General features: G+C 41.1%; 1 protein-coding gene across 2 annotated transcripts in view; it reads left to right on the forward strand.

The window, feature by feature from the left end:
• yjefn3 (YjeF N-terminal domain containing 3) overlaps positions 1–22399 on the forward strand; it is a 36435-nt gene that overhangs the window by 2292 nt on the left and 11744 nt on the right. The window contains exons 1-2 of one of the 2 annotated variants that reach the window (XM_086048370.1): positions 19787–19961; positions 20642–20750. In XM_086048370.1, coding sequence (XP_085904496.1) covers positions 19912–19961; positions 20642–20750 — 159 coding nt within the window. In that variant the 5' untranslated portion in view covers positions 19787–19911. Of the gene's footprint in view, positions 1–19786; positions 19962–20641; positions 20751–22399 lie in introns of those variants that run through there. The other variant, XM_086048369.1, reaches the window with a different exon arrangement.

Raw genomic sequence — 22399 nt, forward strand, 5'->3', positions numbered from 1 at the left:
CAGAAACGTGTGAGGGACTCAATTTGGTCTTACTTGAGACTGCTGCTTCATGTCAGAATAGGAACCTTAATGATTTTGTGGTAGCTGTGGTTCAATCTACTTTTGTTGCATTTGCTCCCTAATGAAGATTGTATAATCAGCGATTGTGTTTTACACCGTTGTTCTCCTTTGAATCTTAGTTCCCATGGCCAGGTGTTTTAATGCACTGGTTGATATAAATCACTTTTTTTTTTTTTAAACAAACTCACTAATATGACTGATTGATTGCATATTTGATTTCAATTTTTCTTTTCTTCATGGAGGAAATGAAGACGTGATTGCCAGTTCCCACCAAATGCGCGTCCACCTCGTTCCAACGTGGCAGTTACCGACGCGCTTATCTAATCTGACTTTAATGGACGAGGAAAATTATGGACAAACAGTGCCCGGGAGCAAATCCAGCCTCTTCGTCTTGCTGGCTGTACCTATAAATAAAATCGGCCAGGCTGTCACACAGCCAAATGCAGCTGCCAGCATCCGAACGGTGACGGGCAAGCTGAACGGAGGCAGTGCACATCCCGAGGAATAATAACAAGCTTGCATGATGCGTGAGCGTCCCGAAGCGCCACCAGTACAGACAGCTTGGCAAAGTGACAGGGCAGCAGGTGAGCTGGCTTGTCAGGGCTCACGTGTGCCAAGGTAGAGGGCGGCAGAACATTCATCATCACACGTCAGGGTAGAGAAGCCTCAAATAATGGCCGTACGTCTTGTCGCCAATCCTCCCCAATAGCAAACACCTTCTTTTTTTTTCCTGCTGAGAAAAATGCTTATCCATCCGTTTTCTGTAGCGCTTGTCCTCATTGTCGGGGTGAGCCGGAGCCTGTCCTAGTTGACCGAGACTGGGCTTGTCACCAGCCAATTGCTGGGCACATGTAAACAAACAGCCAATCACACTCACACTTCGGGACAATTTAGAGCCTTCAAAGAACCTAACGTGCATGATTTTGGAGTACGGGGGAAGCGGTGACATTTTCAAAGGATTGCACAACCTTCCAAGGAAATGAGCTGAACAATGAATCGAATTCAAATTGACATCGCAATGTCGTAGAGTACAATTTTCATTTTGCAAAGGCTACAGTTGGACTGATAAAGCTCCATATTTGTTTGGATTATTGTTGTAATCTGTTGCTCTTATTTTAGTAGGATTGTAAACTTTACCTATAAAACCAAATCATTCATGTAGAATAAATCTGATGTTAATTTCAATACAGTTGAATTTATTGCTTGTAAAAACACGTGGGAAGAGGACCTTGAAAAATAATCCTGTATTAAATCGTTTTATTAAAGAAAAAAAACAAACCAACAACAACACAATTATATTAGATTCTTATTGAAAATCATTCTGCCCTGAGCTATTTTTAGAACAGGCCCGCTAACTACTCTGGTCCTTGTGTTCACAGTATAATCTACACTGACAAAAAATGCTGTGCATTGTTTACTCAATTTTATTTCTTTAAGTGGTCGCATGAAATATAATCATCTGAATCCAGATACATTTTTTTAAGTAGACTATACATCTACTTAAAACATGTACCTGGATCCAGATTATTTCATTTTGTGCAACCGCCTGACGAAATATAAGTGAGTAAATTCAACTTCATTTTTTCAGTGTATATGACGTGCTGGGCTGGTGACCAGTCCAGGATATACAGTATGTCACTTTTTGCCAAAAGTCATCTGAAAAAGGCTCCAGCTCACCCACAGCCCAATGAGACCAAGTGGCATCAAAAATGGATGGGTTGTTCGAGTAGACACAGAAAGTCAGCCATTTTGATTTGAAGTGACAGTTTTAGGATCATTTTGGTCATTTCCATTTTTTGTTCTTTTTTGCCCTTTTGCTACCAATTTACAGAACTAGACAGATGAGTGACAGCAAATTGCCATGGGCAGAAATGGATTCGTGCAGTAGCTCCAGTCCTGGCACTCAGATTTTCCTTTATTTCCTTACCCAACATTAAATATAAATGAAAAGAAAAAACTGCGCCATGCGGTGCTCTCAATGCAAAGTCGCCATCGTCCCCGTTGTGATCTCGCTCAAAGGAAGTGGAGATAAACACCCTTGCCTAATGCAACAAATACAATGCCACGTTGTCCAAAAGCAAACTCTAATCCTATTTCAACCCAACATAAAAGAGTTTCAGAGAAGAAAAGGTTGCACGCATTCGGCAGGCTGAAATGTCACACGGAATTCGGTTTGTTTGTTTGTCTCGCTTAAGAGACCACCACTCAAGACGAAAGCGGGTCTTCACATTGGCCTGCGTGCGACCTTGCGCATGTTTGCGTCTCATCGTGGAAGCTCGACACTTACTCGCCTCCTTCGCAACCACTAAATAGGCCACAAATGAAATGCTTCAGCGATAATACAAGAAGGTTTTTTTAATTTTTTTTTTATGGACTGGATATTAAAAGCACACAAAGGTTCCGCCTGCCCTGCTTTAAATGTCGCCCTGCTTTGTCATGACATGTCATTCTTCTCTTTCCATCAGGGTCAGCCTTGAAGCTGCAGAGCACATTCGGGTTGACACAACACATTTTGCACAAATGGCCCTTTTATTGACAAGCGTAAGAGACAGAGGGATTCCGTTTCGTCAAATGCTCTTCTGCGTTATCGACCACCGCTGTGGCTTGATGGAATGGATTGCCATCCTAATTGGTTATTGGCTGAGTCTTCATGCGAGCTGGACCAACATGTCAGACTACTGAGAGAGGCTCTTCAATAACACTGGTCAACAGCTCATCTCAATCAGAACTTTATGTGTCCCTATAGATATTTTTGACGCTGATTTATTAAAAAAAAAAAACAGGCCTTACATTTTTTTCTAGCACAACAGCTTTTTGAGATATTTTCATATTTTTTTATATTATGACCTATAAAGCTTGCCTAGTACAGATTTTACCATGCGTTGTAATTCATAGCTATGACGTTTTAAGAAAAAACTTCCACCAGTTTCTGAACCTAAAAAAAAAAAAAAAAAAAATCTAATGTAATCCGCTTTCTTTATTTAGTTTAACTACTGTAGTTCATTGTATCAATATTTTCCATGTGAATTACTGGGACAAATCCCATGGTTCTAATGCAAACTAATGAGTTGAGAAGCATATATTTTGGCTTAGGTGACCAAATCTTTGCAACTATTGATGTATGAATTAATTTTAGAGCGACAGAATGTGTTTGGCTGCCAACCAGTCCAGAGTGTACCCTGCCAATTGCCTCAGATCAGATGGGATATTCTCCAGCTCACACCCGTGACCCTGAGGACAAGCAGCATACAAAATGGATGGATTTTTGGAGTGAAAGAACTGTGTTGTTCCTATTTTATTGTGCTAAATCCCATCAGAAAGTCCTGATGGTAATTACGAATGATAAAAGGGCTTGTGTCTTTCAATGTGTTGGCAGGATTCTCTTTTGTTAATGAGTTATTTGTATGCGTGTTTTAGTTTAGGGGGGAGAAAAAAAAAAATCAATCATATCGACCGAAGAAAATTGATCTGAGCTGAGCCTTTGTGGACGAGCGAGCGTGTCAAATGAGTGCAGGTTAGCCGAAAACACGCATCACACACCTTTGTTGCCTTTGTTTTGTTTATTAGTCTTCTGTTCTACTTCTAAATAATACCTGCAGATGGCCGCCAATCACTTGCACTTATACAGATTTATTAGGACTCTTTATTTACTTGACACAACATAAACCACTCTTAAAGTGTCCACGCAGATGGGTGGGGAAAGATTTGATCCGAAAAATGATTAAAAAAAACAAAACAAAAAAACAGCATCTGGTTACACAAGCTGTTTTGAATTAAAATGGTCTCGTTTTGGCAGCTCTTCTTTCGACTACAAATAAAACGTGAAATTCACATTTTACCCTTGCTAGTTTTTTTCTTTGCAACAACAGTTAAGTTTTGTAGTTGTTTCTGTTCAACTAACTACTTTATACCCTGTCACAACTTTTCCCTCCAAGGCCTGAATACTGATAAAATAAAAACAATCAGACTTGAAATGCTAACGCTGTATGGTGGCAATGAACTCAACTCACTTCACAATAAGTAGCACCTTGGAAAATTCTTTAAAAAAAAAAAAAAAAAAAAAAAATGGACGGTTTCAATCTGTTTATTGCCACTCGCAGTTAAAGTTGAATGTCAAACCTTGACTTTTGTGTCAGCCGTTGTACCTCACTGGAATTTTCTGCTGGTTGTTAAGGAAACCGTAGCCAGTTGAGTCAAAAAAAAGCCGGTGATGTTTTTATGAAAAGATGCTCACAGGGAATGTGTAACAAGACGTGACCACTGCTATTGACAGCATCACGACCCCTCTGATTGATTCCCAATGGGACATGCTCGAAAATGTAATAGCGTGTGAAAAAAGACACAGTATGAGATGTGATTTTTTTTTTTTTTTTTAAATCTCAAAATTCAACAGCATGACGCCATGAAAAATTGTCCCCCTTTTGGTAGCAGTGCTAAAGAGATGATGTGTTACGCTGTGTCTTCCGCAATGCCGAGACAGCGGTGTGAAGTTTGTTGCCGTGTGAGAGTGCACCTAGTTGACGCATTTGCTAAGGTGTGTGTAAAAGGCACAAGCATATGAATTCAGTATCTTCGGTCAGAACTCAGATGCGCCCATTTTGCGGGATCTCTGTGTAAAAGTCTTGCTTGCGTAAGTCATCAGGCATTGCGAGTCCAACTGCCTTGCTCCAGTGAGTCAGTGCCACCGGGCAGGTTTTGGCAATTCCTGATAATTGGCTTGGCTGTCTTGGCTCGACTGAATCCCGTTTGGGGAGGAGGATCTGTTTCTCTTTGCGCTTCATGCCAGTTGTGCAAATGTCTTTTGTGTCGCTCTCCGTTGTTGTTTTCCCCACACCCCACCAAAACCCAAGCTAGCTTTTTTTTTTTTTTCTCCATTTTTCATTTGCATATAGTAATTAAACTTTCCTAGAAAAACAAGAGCGAACCAGCTAAATGAGCTGAGCTGCTGATCTAAAACATAACAACAGCACTTGTGTAGGATGACATCTAAAGATTGCCCCCGAATTCAACTCTTTGCTTCACAGCACAGACTACCTCAACTGAGCTCTATTTTCAGCCAATCCAGCACCACTAATGAGGCAGTCAGAGGGGGTGCAGTGGAATTTTTTGCTGCTTGGATGTGTTGATGGGCGGTTGCTAAGGCCAACCCCCAAGCCCCAAGCTGGTCTGAAAGCCGACAGGTTAATAGTGACGATGAGAAGGCGTAGACGGACAAAGACGCCAATTTGGAGAGAGGGCGGTTGAGGAATTGAGATGGAAGTAGAAGACGGAGGATGCTTGAAAATAACACTTTAAGAAAAACCCGCGGGCCAGAGCCCACCAGAGCATTTAATCCCATTCTAAAACAAATAATACCCCTGAAGAACTGTTAGGAAAAGCCTGAAATCATTTAACCCACAAAGGCTCATAAAATACGATTTAGTGGGAATGTTAACAGAACAGGCATGTGAGTAGATATCATCTTTGTCTGGAGACGTGGTGAAGCAGCATGTGGCTGCTCTGTTCCAAGATGGAATGCAGTACACTCTGCTGTCACACGTATATTGAACACAAGGGGCCTTGCCTTCAGTTTATACAGTGAGGACAATACTAACAAGTAACTAAGCATCCACCTCCATTATATGCAAATGCAATCCTTTCTACCACCCACTCCTAGTCTGATATTCCAGCCCGCAGCTACATTTTCGTCATTATATTATAATGAGTACCAAGGTTTGTCTGCACCTCAATCCACAGCAGTGGTTTTATTTTTATAGTGTTGGACATCGCATAAATTGCGCAGATAAATATATTCCATCCTGCCTTGATGTATCACTGCTCAGCGCTAATGATCCATAAATACGTATAGTGACTTCCATCGTGATTAAGTTTGAGTTCAATTGTGTGTGAGCACACACACACACACTGGACACACAGACTGCTGCTATTGACTTAAAAAGAACAGCCTCAATGTTACTAATGCTACACCTTTATAATGAGGATACCATTCTCTCCTGTTGTCATAGCAACCCCAGATTACCTACTTTACTGCCCTATAATATAGGTGGTCTAGCTAGGATACCTCATCTTGTGTTGCTGTTCAGAGTTTTTTTTTTTTTTTTTTTTTTGGGGGCAGGTACGCCAGCTTTTTCCTGCCTCCGAAAACATTATGGAAGGCTCTAAATTATCCAAAGGTGTGTCAATATATAATACAATACAAGTGTGAAAGATGTTTCTCTATATGTGCCCTGCACTTGACAGGCGACGATAATGAGGACAAGTGATGTTGAAAATGGATGAAAAGTAAGTAAATGGCGCTTTGAATTGTAGGGGGAGCTCTACGGCGGAATGACCCAGTTTTTACTTCTGGCGAGGATGCTTTGTTGACATCGTAGTTTGCAGCAAATGAAAGCATTTTGGAATAATGTCGCAAAAAACAACTCTACTAGAAGTGGTCAGAAGGACCTCAAAAATGTTCTCATTAAGATTTGTTTTCAATGTATGTTACACTTTAGAATACTATACCTGTAGTTCGGTTAGATTACTTTAACATAAAAAGTTATAATAAAAAAGGCTGCTGGGACTTTTTACAACTGAATAGCTTGGTGACGTTCAATGTTTGCACTGGACTATGAAACCTTTTAGCCAATGTGGCTAAACAGTATAAAAATCTCCTAGCCACATTCAGGTGTAGTTAGCCACAACATCACTGTTTCGCTGCTATCTTGCTACGACCGCCGTTCATGCATGCACATAGCAGAGACATTATAGCCCAAATAACACAAAACCTACAACACTTCAAGGAAAATGTATCTTTTCGGGTTGTCTGCATAGCTTGATGGCTAACTGTGTGGTGTAGTGGTAGAAATGGGCCCGAGGTATTATCAATAAGGAAGAGGCAATTGTGCCGAATCGCCACAGATGAAATGAGGATACGTATACATCGTATACATCAGCTCGTCTCTGTTTTAGCCCCGCCCCCAAAATCGGGACAGCTGAAAGAGTGAGAAAAAGTTTTACGCTGTAGCTCAGCAATTCAGTACTAAATTGATCTCAGTCTTTGCACGTGTTCAACATTCATCTTCCACCATATTTAATAAAAACACATAAATGACTTAGCAGTGTCTTTAATGTTTAGGAGTTGTTACATGCTAACGCTCGCTAGCATGCTACCACCAGCAGATGTAAACAATGCGTCATTGGTTTGACAAGCGACACTGGAAGAATGGAGGATGGTGGAATTACAGTATGAATGCTCTTGGTAGCCAGGTTCCCCCAGTGAAAATTTGACAGAAAAATTGGCAGCTCGCCAAAATATTTAGCTGATGAATTTAAGGTGGCGAATTCGGAATGCATCCCAACTTGAGACCGCACATAAATGTCTCTCGCCTAAAGAGTGCGGCGCCAGAGCATGACGTTTTCATTCTCATTCTCAAGGAGATTAAGACTGCTAGAGGAGTCGTAATGACAATAGGATGATTTAATTCAGCGATGGTAGTGGACCAGGGAAAGAGAGTAAATGCATACTCACATCCCCAAATTCTACTGCCCTCTTGACTTACGCTAACCCTCTCACAGAAACCCAATATCACATATTACTAGTCCTGCTATAACCATATCCAGTACATATATGCATTGTGAACCCTCTCAGCCTCCCCTTGAGGCTGCACTTGTGTGACATTCTGACCCCAATGTAAGGGAAATGCCATATGCACATACATTACAGCAAAGCAGCTCGGAGCAGTACGATCCAGAGGTGGGACTTTTTGACATTTGGGCCGCGCTGCAGCTCATAGAAGCTTAATGTCTATTTGTTGAAGTGCTAACAACATATCATCATGAGCACACACCAAAGGGGGCTGGCTAATTGCTACTCGATGGTGAGAGGAGTCACACAATAGTCTCCAAATATACTCGTGTTGTATTAGGGTGAAATATTTATCTCGCTGGATTAACCTAACATACACAATGCTAGAAATCGTATTATCGTGACCGCTCTTGTGTGATGAGCGTATCCCATTGTATGGTATTCGATCTAATCTCATTCTGATCTGCTTCTATTCTTATTCTGATGGTATACATATCATTTACATCTCATTTTATGGTATCATAATGTGCAGTACATGCGCTCATTTCATTGTGTGATATACTATCATCATACATCTTATCATGTATGGAAATTTATTGCATTCACAATCGATGTCATCTCATTGCACTGCATTGTTCTGAGGTCATCGCATCATTTTGATTATATCTAACTCAATGTTTGGGAACGTTTTTCACGTTATTGTATCTGTGGTCACCTTGTATCATTCTCATATTGTATTGTACCGTGTTTACTATGCATTCTCATCAAATCGTATTGTCTAATTTTATCAAACAGCATCTGCATTGCTGTCTCATTTACTGTACTTTTCTCATTTCCTATCATTGTTACATCTTGTATTATTACATCTTAAATAATTGTAGTATGCCGCACAGTATTTTATTTGATGAGCCCTCATAAGTGGGGTGAAAATGATAGAATAAAATGAGAAAAATGCAATGAGTGAAACAGACAGTTGAGATGTCGGTTTATTGCATGCCCCCCACAATGACGCGAGATGCGAAAGATATAATGAAATGACACATCCACATTTACTGCATGAGCACTCCCGTCATTCCATCATATCTCATCTCATCACGAGATTCTCCTCGAACCTCATCTCAAACATGTCAGGGAGGGCTGCATCTCACTCTGGCCTTTCGCCATCAAAGATTTCACCCTCCGTACCTGTGATGAAGGTCTTGATCGTCATCAGCAGCAGCACCACAGGAGCCATCTGCCACCCATACATTGTCCACACGCACACACACACACACACACACACACACAGACACAGTCAAGCCAATACAGCTGGCAAAGGTCGGCTACAGCCGACCCGCCGCAGCGTTTGAGCCCTTCTAAAACAAAAGCTCAGAGGAGCTGTTTGGAAAATCCTGAAATCGTTTAACCCACAAATGCTCATTTAAAAATAATGCGGTGGAAATGTACCAGAAAAGACAACATTCTGAGCAAATAGTCTTTTTCTGGAGGCATGGTGAAGCAGCATGTGGCCGGCTTGTTCCCAGTCTGCAGCCACCTTATTTCGTTCCGGTATAATGAATTCCAAGGATTGTTTGCATCTCACTCCACAGCATTTTGCCTTTACCATTGTTGGACGCAGCATAAATTGCAAGGCTGAATCCCTTTCTTCCTCCCTTTATGTGCCATCGCCGAGCACAAACGATCCATAAATATTGAGGCTTACATAGAAACACACACAGTCAAAGCCAATATAGTTGGGAAAGGTCAGTTTCAACGTGGTGGATCTCTGGTCTCTCGTGGTTTTACCTACTGCAGTGCTCATCAATTATAGACAACCTGTATATTGTGTGTCTGTTTACACTTGATGGTGTATGTGTGCTAATCTCAACCAGGCTTTGTCATCAGGAAGTTTGGAGTCGATCACGATAAGCAAGTTAAAAAAAAAAACAACAACAAAAAAGACAAAATAACTAATCACAGATCTGATCATAAGATGGAACAATCTATTTGCGGGGGATTGGGACCGCCCCACGAATTGCCAACATTTCCGTATATTTGATGACCATTGAAATGCTTTGCAAAAGAATAATAACAATTAAATCCCAGACTACTCCAAAACTGCTGAGAAACATTCAATACACCCAATACTGACTAAATTAGCCAGAGCTGGATAATGGGGCAAATGATTTGGCCTACAAATTCTGCCTAGCAACAAGACACCTTAAACTGTGTGACCTAAGCAGGAGAAACAATGAGTTCACCTTTTTGACTGAGCTAAAAATGCATTTTCAGGTCGACTGACGACTTTTGACTGTTGCGACCGTTTTTTTTTTTTCCTTTGGGAACGACTAATCACAGCTGAGCCTGAGCCCTGGGTAGTTGTGATGTCATTTTCAGTCGACAGAAGTGACAAAATGGCCGATTGATTTCCTCTTTAAAAAGTGATTAGGAAAGTAGTAATTTTATGGGTTTCAAAGCCATAAAATGTTTGTTTGTACGGGTAATGTACAATCCTTATAAAATGATATTAAAGTGTTTAGGGTATATTACTTAGGGTTGAAACTTTTAAGACAGGCAAGCGAAACATTTTAGTTGTGAGGCACCCATTACGCTTCAGACTTTGGCCCCTAACCAACTCGAATAGCGAGTTTTTGCTGTATTATTGTGATTGCATGCTTTTATTTTTTTATTTTATTTTTTTTATGCGCTGCATTATTTTCTCTTCAATTTGGTACTACTGCTGCTGCTTGAGCGATTACAAATTGCCTTTTTCTGCAAGAAAGTGGTACTTTCTTGAAGTTAATTACAGCCGGCACTTGCGTCGACGGCAGCCGCCGGACGCCTGATGTCCTCCCGGTTCCAATTAGCCACGCGAGAACGGCGCCGGCACCCACGTGCAATTAATTTGGCAAAAGCTGTAGTTAACGCCGCTGATGGCTTTTCAGAAGCAAGAATGGTGATGATTGTTATGATCCTTTTTACTTCTTCCACGTGAACGGGCGTGATAAGGCTTTGTGCAGCACATCCACAGAGGAGAGTGTGCAGCTTGGCTTGTTTCATTACACACCGTTTCATAGTCATTCACCTTCACTGTCTGTTTCATCAGCGTCAACTCTCAGATGCTTACGCGTTTATGTGAAATAATTGGAATGATTTCATTCTTTTCGGCATTCATCCATAGAGTTTAATCCTCAGCAGGGTTACGGGTGATCTGAAGCCATTCCTAGCTGAGTTTAGACGAAATGTGGCGTACACCCCGGATTGGTCGTCAGCCGCTCGCATGGCACATGTAGACAAACAACCTATCATACCTATGAACAATTTAGATTGTTCCATGAAGCTGACGTGCTTGATTTTGGAATGTGGAAGGAAGACCACACAAGCACGGGAAGGGTTGAGCTGAAATTCAAACCGCAGAACCTCAGAAGGGTCATACACTGCGCTGCCACCTTCATTCTTCTGCATTGTCTTCCAAATATTTAACAGTTGTTTTTATAATGCAATATGTATTATTTATTAGCAGTAATAGTGGCAGTGGGATTATTTTAATTGTTAAATGACGATTATTACATTCAACATTATACTGTATATATTATAGAATTATATAAAACAGTTCACAAAAATAACACTATTATTTATTACAATATACAGTATAAAACTACAGCGAGCAAAAATATAAATGCAAAATATTTCTATGTACACAAAATGCTCATTTCTCTTGAATAATGCTCACACATACTGAGTGTCTACATCTGTGTTGGTGAGCACTTCTCCTTTGTCGAGATAATCCATCCACCTCACAGGTGTGGCAGATGCTGATTAGACATGATTATCACACAGGGGTACCTTAGGCTGCCCACAAAAGGCCATTGTAAAATGTGCAGCTCTACTGTAAGTAAATTATTTAAAAAAAAAAAAAAAAGGACTTGTAGTATTATTATTTTTGTTATTAATATTAATACATGATTACAATTATAGTTGGAATTTCCCCACTTTGTTTTTATTTTATTTTATCATACAATAATCATGTTTTAAATATTTTGTTACTTGATAAAACATGTATACATACTGTATATATTTTACATAAAGCATATCGGAAAATTAATGAATGAATAATTGTAATAATTGTATACTGTAAATTACATTTAACCATTATTATTGCTGTAAATAAAATGATCACACATCATCATTATTATTAGCATAATGTTATTATACTGTGCATTAACTGTGTATCCCATTTAATATGATCAATAGTTTGGGGGTGTTCCGAACAGGGTTTTATGCTGCCGATTCTGATACCGATCATCCATGAGTGAGATCAGCCCACACAACATCAATTATTATGATTCAGTTACTGGTTTGGTCTGTAACGTGCAGCGTTCACGAAAGGGGGAGGGGACGCTACACTGCACACAGGCGGGTCTGTAGTTGACTGCAGGCTGCATAGTACGACGTGCGGGTGATCGCTTTTTTTTTTTTTTTTTTTTGTGATCGTCAATGAAAGGCATTGATCGACATATGCGGATCAGAAACCTTTCCACAAAAATTAGCCCATCATGATCGCAGCATCAGTAATGATAATCTGAAAATGTTCTTAGTGTGACATCAATGTGATGTTTTATCTTTTTGCATTCCAATCATCTAATTACCTGAATTGTATTCAGATCATGTGCCAGTCAGCTGAGAATGCTTTGCTTGCATTTTAATTAACTTAGTAGACAGCCTTTATTGTAGTTGTTCATCATTTCGTTAAACGAGCGCCGTCTGACTGCCGTTGCTATCGGTGATGCAGCACAATTGTTAAAACTTTGACTTTTAAGGGCAGGCAGTGAGTAAAATATAAGAGGAGAAGCGGGAAGATGGCCATGGAGATGTAAATCAGACCCAATTCAATATGCGCATGCAGTAATTCAGGGCTGTTGGGCCGGAAGCCAGTTGACTGTGTCTCTCATGGAGCTAAATAAGGCAACAGCAACAAAAAGCCCGTGATGCAATGCACTTCCACAGCGCTGCAATAATAAGCATGTTTCAATCAAACCAGAACATGTTTACATTTGTAAAGGCTAATATTTTTTTTTTGTATGTGTGCATGTGTTAGCTCATATCACAGTTTACATAAATAGGATAACGCTGATTTGAATGATTGTATTAGAACAAATGATGGCTTTTTTTTTGCCTCCCACGAATCAATCAATCCATTGCTGCGGCTTAAGTGAATCACAAGTTGCTGATTCGATAAGCGTCGGTGAGCAGCATGGAGGACCTCACGCTGGGCACCTCAACTGCGACCATATGGAGGCACAGGGGATCCTCCCCCACCCCATTGGCCAGATGAGGCTACTGCTATATGCCACCTGATCCTCACTCCAGTCATCATATAATTGGAGGCTGGGCTTTGGTGGTGGTTTTTGTTGATTTTGGACAGCAAACATGTTCCATGATTTTGAAAATTGGTCCACCATTCACAAATTCATGGGTAGTGTGTGTCGTGGATTGAAGTCATCTTTTTTCTTTTCTTTTTTTTTTTTTAAATGGGTTTTTACAGTCTTCAGACACTCCCCTACTTTACCCTATGGCCAATTCAGACATACAAACAATTCCCTGTTAGTTCATATTTTTCAGTACTTCCATGTCAAATTAATAGTAAGTTGTATTAATTCCGTCTATAGGCCGGTCCGCCTCTGATTTTAAACCGGCTTCCGTCAGCGACTGCAAACTTCAAATCCGATATTTGAACAGAAAGAGTGACGCTCTGGTTCCTCACTCAAATCTGTCCCCCAAGCAACAACAACTCACTATTGTTCCTCGCCGCGGCCATCGAAGCCTCGCCGCGAAAAATAGACTAAAGACGTACTACAGACGAAAGACGAATTCATTACATGGGTTTCCTACTATGCTATTTACATTTTTTTCCTGTCATTCGTCAACCGTCAGCAAAACTGGCGTCCGCCATAGGCGGATTGACGGACCTGTCCGTCACATAGACGGAATGCCCAGCTCTGATATTTGCTTCTGGCTCTTGTGTCTCCTTCAATCTCATCACATTGACCTCCTGAACAGTGTGTGTTTTGAACTTTATTTTGCCTCTGAATCTTCTTGCATTTGGTTACTACTCCTCATACTGTCCTTGATACTAACTAGCTAATAAACTAACACTTTGGTGCTGCTAACTACTGTCGTGCAGATCTGCTACATCTTTGTGTAATCCTAAACACAAATGAACAGTATTGGGAAAAAAAATCAAATAAAACAACGTCATCATTAAAAATAGTATATCTGTGACTGTCAATGCTAGATTATTTTCATTTTTGCTCTACGCTTCGCTCGACATCATCCTTTGGCTGTCATCTGCAGGACTTCATGTAGACTCACGCCGTAGGGGGGTGACTCATGATGAAAGTGGTCATGTTCAATGACATGCATGCACACCTGGTGATCGTGGGCTTAGAATGACAGCGTGGAGGTCATGCTCTTAATATTTGTCACGATCATGCCTCATTGTAACAAGATTCCAGTCAGGAGAATAGGATTTGTCTTGCTCCTTTGTACGAAAAAAAACCCAAAAAACAGCATGTTCCATTAAAAGCGGTACACAATCAATCCAATTAAATAAGGTGAGTCATCTCTGGTGTGTTTGTGTCCGTATGCTGGATAGAGCGGCTACAACTGCAGCTGGATGACGGCAGCGGAGGAACACAGGGGAGTGTCAAGACAGGAAATGGGAGCGCTAACTGGGCATTAGTGGCAAGGCCAAACATCCCCAGTGGCTACATTATATTAAGTTGAATATTATTTCTGAGACAAGACAGCAGACATGAGTTGTGTCTGAAAGGAAATGCGAATACTTGACTGTTACGCTAATTTGTCGTAAAAAGCCAGTGTGATAGGTGCTTTTATTTAACACGCCAAATGATTGAACTCATTGAACATTTAATTTGACACCACATTTTGTTCTGCGTAGGATGTGCATGAGTAATGACTGTGCTGTGTATGAAGGCAGCGAAAGGGAACACTATTGGATGTAACCAGCGGTGTGCTTAGCGGTATATTCCCGCGATCCTCTCCAAGGCATCTTGACCAATGACAAACTCCCTGATTAGAGACCAGCCCTGAGCCTTCACAAGTAGATCGACTTGGTTACGCAATCGTGGGCCTGAAGGAGCTTGAAGACGCACTTACATGAACTCTGGCAGAATGGATGCAATAATCAACCTCATACATTTACTAAGGACAGACACAACCTGTTCTGGGGCAATTTCGAAATGTGTTTTTCCGTAGCAAATCATCCAAATGTAATTATCTGTCTGCGCTGTGATTGGCTGGCTGGTGTACTGCGCCTCTAGCCCAAAGACAGCCGCAATAGGGTCCAAATCGCCCACACCCTTAATGAGGACAAGCACAATACGAGATGGATGGATCAGTGATTTCCAACCACTGTGCCCCGATTTGTCGAGAGATAGCAGGTGAAATGATCCAATTTGACTTAATTGGTCTGAAAATGGTATTTGTTTTGGACAAATAACATATCTTTGTTCATTTACCTATGGCAGTGATGTATAGTGACAGGCAGAACAATTAAATGGTCTCCCACTAGATGGCAGAGGGTACACAGAGTAATTCATTTTCATTTTGAGTATATCCACTTTTTGTGACATTTTAGTTCCAGGTGTGCTGTGAGATTTTTCTCATGTAGCCTAAAACAGATGGGTTAAAAATCACACAATTTTGGGTCAAAATTGGACCAAGCCATAAATTGGGTCAATTTGACCCACCGCCTTGCATTTGGTGCAGAACAGCCCAGTCTTAGGCGTTGTTTTATACCAAACTACCAATTTTTGGGATTGTTTTCTGCAAAAACAACCCAGAAAGTAGTAGTAGTGGATTGGTCCTTTTTTTTTTTTTTTTTTTTACCCCAAATTGTGCTATTTTTAACCCACTTGTTTTAGAGTGTACAGTGGTATGTTGACATATGACTCGTGTGACCCAACTTCCACGTTTTTTTAATTACAAGCCGTTGTTCGGATGCATTTTCTGCTTTGACTTGTGAGCAAAAATTTGAGACTGCTCGAGTGAGGCAGCGGCCTGAACTCAATTCACACCAAGAAAGTTGGCAGACAGTAAACAATTCTTAAAAAAGTGGCCCCAAGATGTTAATTGCCACTCCCAGTTGAGGTTTACTCTCACACTAAGCAAAAAACAACGAGACTTACATTGTATTTGAAACCAACACAATGCTTTGTCTTACAACAGTCCATTTAGCTTAATGCAAACAAAAAATACTAAATTCCATTAACAGGCTAATCAAGATCAATTTTGCGGTGTTATAACACTTTAGCAGCAGATCTTTGAACGCAAATGACAGAATACTCACAGTCATATATTCTTTATGGTTTAAAAAAAAATAAAAGAAAGCTTGTTAGTAGTGAAACAATTTTCGTGTGTCTTTGTCTCTATTATACTGCCCCCAGGTGGCCAAAGTGTACACGAGTAGGAACAGCACAATGACCATTGAATTGACGCAAAACAATATAGTTTAATTCTTTCAATTGTCTTCATTTATTCTTTTTATAAAGAATAAAGTTTAACATTACAAAGCACAATTATCTTTATTAAGAGACACATTAGTGAAACAACTTTTAAGGTGGAGGCTGGAATGAATTTATGGCATTCCCCTCCATTTCAAAGAAAGATGATTTCAGATACAAGTGTTTTGAGTTCCGAGTGTGGTCAAAAAAGGAATCAATTCTCATCTCAAGGTTCCTCAGAATATTGAATTGAACTGCTGGATTACAGACCAAAGAGGTGGATGTGGTTCTGTGTGCAGAATGTCTTGGCATGTAAAAATAATGTCCTCCAAGAACAGCAAAGGATTCTTATTCTTTTCTTCCCCTGACAGTTTTAATCAAAAATGAGCATTGCTATCATGATGAAGGCAAAATTCTTTGTCAGCTTCTCTTACATTTGAGCCTGGCGCTTGCATGGTCTGCCAGGGTTATTTTAATCCGGCTCCTTATCGCTGCAGCGGATCAACCCTGGAAAGGGTGAAAATTGAGTGAAGCGAGATGGCGGTTGATGGGAAGAGAGCGTAGCTGTTTCACTCCCGCAGTGTGAGTGAAAAATGGCAGCTCTGTTGCTTCTTACATGTATGTCGCAGACGCTCTATATAGGACCGTGGCTGCCATTGCCACACGCAGGTGTTAAAGCATGTCTGTGAGCTTTTTTTGGGGCACTCCTCTCACTGTATTCCTTGACTGTGCTTTGTTCAGCAGGTGTTGTTGTTGTATCTTTCTGGTTCATGCGGCCTACCGCACTGCAGCCCCCAAAGGGACCATTTTATAGTTTCACTTTCATGCCAGAGTAAGGCAAACACATTCATTAAAAGCTGCTTGGGCTCACAGTTGAGCAGTACTTACAATGATGGTGAGATGGGCCCCAAGGGGAGGGGACATTGACTGCACCATGGGGGAAATCAACTCTACTCCTGGGGGGAGAATCAACAGGAGCTAGCACTCGGGGTACTTCATATAAATAAAAAAAATACTGTGCAATAAACCTAGCGTGTTGCATATTGCCACTATTGGAAAAACACCGCGTATTTAAAAATGTTAGGATTAAGATGCATTACAATAAGGAAAAGGTTTATAGTGCAAATGGATGGACTGCCCACAGTCAGTAAATAGTAGTATCATGTTTTGGGCTTTTAATAAATATAACGACAGTAAAGTAAAAACTAGACTGGGATGTCATTTTTTTATGAAACATAATGTTTGTCTGGGCTAGTGCCCTGGGGTGGTGTCCTACAAAAGTTAATCATTAGTGCCTGAGAAAAAGTCTGGGTCTTCAACATTGTGCTGCTCCCTGGTGGCAACACACTCAAAAGCACACACTTTGACATGAACTGGAAAACTGTAAAGACGAGGCTGTAGATGGGACTCTGCAGCGCTGACATTTCTTTTGGAGCATTTTGGCTTGGATGGTGGTTTGCCTGACTATTGAGAGCGTCTGCGTTTGCATCTAAGCTTTGGGCCTACCTGTGTGGGGTTTGCATGTTCTCCCCCCGTGCTCGCGTGTTTTTCTTCAGGTATTCTGGCTTCCTCCCACATTGTAAAATCATTAACGCCAAACTCCACGACTTTCACCCAAAAGTCATCTTGGATAGGCTCCAGCTCACCCGCGACCACAATGACGACGGATTTTGTTATTTTGTTAGCATCTCCGCGGCGCATATTTTGACAGTAAAAGGCACCGCAAACATCCGCCGACCTTTAGAATCATTTTTTTTTCGTACTCCAACTTTATGACCCTCAAGGGCAAAGACAACAAGTGCAGTAGTCTTGAAGGCAACGTGCTTCTGGTCTCCTTGGAGCCTTTGGGTTGAAGTGATCTTTGCAAAAGATCAACTTGTCTCAGTCGCTCAGGAAACATCCCTGAGGTGAGCTGTGGGTGACAGCTGCCGCCGCTTCATTGGCTCAGGTAAATGCCATCAACCCCACTTGGATACACTAGCTTGCGCGCTTGCTTGCAAACGCACACGCGCGCACACGCACAAACTCACACACACACATAGACGCAGCTGTGCCTTCCAGGAAACTAAAAGCAACGCAAATAAGATTAGCATCGGCAGCGAAGTCACCAGGGAGTCAAGTGGCGCAGAATGCGTGAACTATTTTCGACGGATTTACACACACAGCAACACATCAAACGAACGAGAGTTCATCTCATAACAGCGGCGATAAACTGACTATCTTCAAGGTTAACGCCATGCAATGTCTTTATGTGATGACATTTCAACAACAACAACAAAAAAAAGAAATATTCAGCGATTCCCCCAGGCATGGATGTGGAAACATTAGGTACGCCAAATGATATCAAATTCAACAGTGTGTAAACAAATCCTGCCTTGACGGAGAAATGTATAGATGTTACATTTTGAGTGACTTGAATTCTAAATGTATTTTTTCTTGATGCAATTACAGGACATCTTACGTACGGTATGTGGCAGTTCGTCACCTGCGGTTGACGTGTTATTCTGGCCTGTGTATGGAGTGTGTTTAAGTACCAAGTGAATCTTCAGTTATGCGGCCGATTTCCGATGTGTCCGTGAGTAAGCAGTTCTGCCCTTCCATAAAACAGTGGGGCTAATTTACATAATAACCGCTCCCACACTGAGTTTCTCCGCCCATGACTTGCGGCTATCGGGGCGAAGTGCAGAGACCCTTCCAAGCTACGGCTGGAATCCAGCTGCTGTATTACATTGTCTCAATCTGTATCATTCTAAGATAAAATCTGTTGTCATATTAAAGCCAAAAGGTAAGCAGAGCTGCATTGAGTTTTGTCGAATGCACAGTTAGCCACAGGCTAGCAGCACATATGTGAATGCTTAGTGAAGTCGTCAACGCAGCTGCGAGGGGCATTTGTGTACCTGTGTACAACTTAGTGCATGAAGCGCTGCCTCCTTGACTAAAAATGTTGGTAACAAAATTCATAGATCCTCATTTGGTGTTCAGTGGCTCACTTGCATGAGACCGGGCTCCCCTTTCAAAAATACAAATTTCATCAAGGCGAGAAATAGGGTGTGTAAAGCATGACATCATTTTGACCAGATGGGTATTTGAATATTTCCTCATGTGACAAAAATGAGCATTATTACCTCTGTAAAGAATATCCGTCATATCGAATCTCCTTAGATTGTGTAATTCTAATGAAATGCCCAACAAGTGTTTTGCCTCTGGTATAACAAAGAAAAAGAAAAACCTCATTTAACTGCTCCATTATTCCTTCTGATATTTTCCTCCAATCCTCTGAGGGGATCAATTAAGACCGCCAGCTGGGAACGCACTTCGTTTCATCTGCAAGGAGGTGCAGTACTAACGTCAACCACTAGATGGGTGTAGATCGAAGGGGATGCAGTGTCTGCAGTGGCGATAATTACGGTCTGATGTCAAGGGTTGTGGCACGTAAAGATGGAAAAGCAGTAACACACACACGCGCACACACTCATGCACACGCGTTTATGGTAAAAGCGGCATCATTTGTCATGCTGTTGCCATGCAGTGAGCAGCGTGGGCCATGTATGACTTCGATGACATATTCAGTCATTCATACGTGGCACGCAGAAGGACACTTTATTACTCACTCACATGGTCTGTTTTTTCATAAGCACACTTCCCAGAAGCTGCTGACCAGCAATGGCTAACAAACACAATAACATGAATGCAAGGCCAATATACACTTGTATTTATGGGGAAATTTGTGCTGTGGCATAGGAAATTGTTCATTTTCACCTAATTTGTCCAGAAGTTGTGATGTACGATATTAATTACAAGCCCGGGTTCCACACTATGTTAAGGAATATGTGAGTATGTTGAGACGAGGTCATCATTATTTCAGTATTCATACTTTTTGTGACATTTTTGTTTGATGGGCTGCCATGAGATTTTTCTACTGCAAAATGTCTTTAATGTGAATGTGAATGGTTGTTATATGCTATATGTGCCCTGTAGTTAGCTGTCGACCAGTTCAAGGTTTACTCAAAGTCAGCTGGGATAGGCTCCAGTATATCAATGTGAGATATTGGTGCAAAAATATGCTTCCCGTCCCACTTGGGACCGCCTCCAAGTTACATAGTCAGGTTTTGTAGAATTCACCCCATATAACAACTATTCATCTGCACTGTGACTTGCCGTGCAATTTTTTAAATATAATTTTGGCATCCATGGCAATCACAGCCTGTCACATTTGCCCATCCCGTTCCCCCCGCATTTTCTCACGACCAATCCTTTTTGTCCACGGTGGCTTGAAACGAAGCTGTCGTGGCTGCCGGGGAAAGAAGAAATTACTAAACATAGTGTAATGTAAAAATACTGCTTTGGCGCCATCCTGTGGCATATTGGTGCCAAGGAACTATGTTGAAATGAAGTGATTAGCTTCATTTTGACAGGCTTCATGATGGATGTCTGGAATTAAACTTCTGTATTATATATATTAAACGGACTTATTGAGTGACCTTATACTGTGTTCTGTTTTGTGTTGTAGTAAAGGCGAGGCGAGCGCCATCGAGACAGAACTCATGCGGGACTACAAGTTTGGACAACAGCAGCTCATCGAGATCTGGGGACATGCCTGCGCGCTCGCCATCTCAAAGGTTTGCGCTTTCATCATGTTTCAGCAGAAGACCAAAACATTTCATTCATCATCCACCCACTCCGAGCGATTAATATAAGAAAGTGTGTAATGGAATTGTAGACACACTGTTACAAGATGAAGGAAATATCTTGTATTTGAATTTTGAAATGAAATAGGCTGAATTGCATCACCTGATAAATGGCAGTCACAGATCTAAAATTTAAACGCTGGACAAATATTAGTACTTCATATTTAAATATACTTATATTTAGCTTTGAACTTTGCAAAGGCCAAAAAAACCCCATCATTATCAGATTGTTTTATTGCATCACTCATGGCTTTAAGACCTTTGAAAAAGAGTTTGCGGAAGATGACGACTTGTTTGCTCTTGTGAAAAGACTTCTGTGAAAAGTGTTCTGTCCACCAAAATACTTTTTTTCTACTGTTTGTTGACATAGTAGCTTAGCCGTTAGCGTTGGCTTCGTCTGTTCTTGCTTGCTCACTGTTGCATGCTAGCCTAGTGGTAACAATGCCGATTAGAGGTATAACTTGTTTGCCACCATGGAGGCGAGGATTGGTTACTTAGAGGAGCGGATCTACACTGCGGGAGCATGTTTAGCCACGGCAGCTAGCAAGCGCTGTTTGTAGTATTCCCACCAGTTGGCGAGCAACAGTTCAAAGTTGAGTGGTATTTATGACCTGTCACGGGTTGCATGCCGCTTCTGATTGGTGAGCTTGGTGGGAGAGGCGGGAAACTGCGTTTTTGTGTGAGATAGCTGATACAACAGATTTTGGGTCAGTCAGGATCGTTGCAAAAAATAACTTTGACGAGTACATGATCGTGTTTTCTGAAATTGCAATTTCAATCAAAAATTTGATCAATTGTTCAGCACCAGTCACACGAATGATTTCCCCTTTTGAAAATATTTTTAAAAAAATTTGTTGTACAGGTTATAGGTCACACTAATGGTAGACAAAGTTTTGAGATGATGTATTTTGGTTTATATTTTAATCCCAAAGACCTTGCATTTGAACAGGGGTGTGCATACTTTTTATGTCCACTTTATTAAACAAATCAACCCATCTATCAATGCAGGTCAATGTATGTGAAGCAATTATACATGTTTTAAATATCCTCAGGGCGGACTCCTCATATGAAAAGATTTTTGATTTTTTTTATTTTTTTTTAGAGTTGCACAGATTATAGGCCACATTAATGGTGGAAAAAGTTTTGAAATAATTTCGATATCACAAAAACCCTGCATTTGAACAGTGGTATGTAGAATTTTATACCCACTGTAACTTAAAGAGAAAGAATGTCAAAGTTGTCTTTGCATCCTTCGATTTTTTTTTTTCTAGAAAAGGTCTGGACACCCCTGATGTAGGTAATAATGACAATAGAAGACGTGGTCATCATCTGCCACAAGCCGAGACAGGAAGCGTGCGAGTCAAACCACCGCGTCCGCTTCCTCACTTCATCCTGGTCCAGTGCATGGCCAAGATCGCCAGCCGAGCCTGACTGAACAAACACGACCGCACCGCCACCGCTGGCCGCAGCCACCCGCGGCACGCCACCGCTCGCATGACATCACCGCTATTTGAAGACAATTACAGTCAAAGGAGATGCTAGACAGTCTGATTTGGCCTGTTTCGCTGCCGACATACTGC

Source organism: Filicampus tigris, chromosome 12 (genome assembly GCF_054856515.1).
Source record: "Filicampus tigris isolate MCC_2025a chromosome 12, RoL_Ftig_1.0, whole genome shotgun sequence".
Classification (NCBI taxonomy): Eukaryota; Metazoa; Chordata; class Actinopteri; order Syngnathiformes; family Syngnathidae; genus Filicampus; species Filicampus tigris.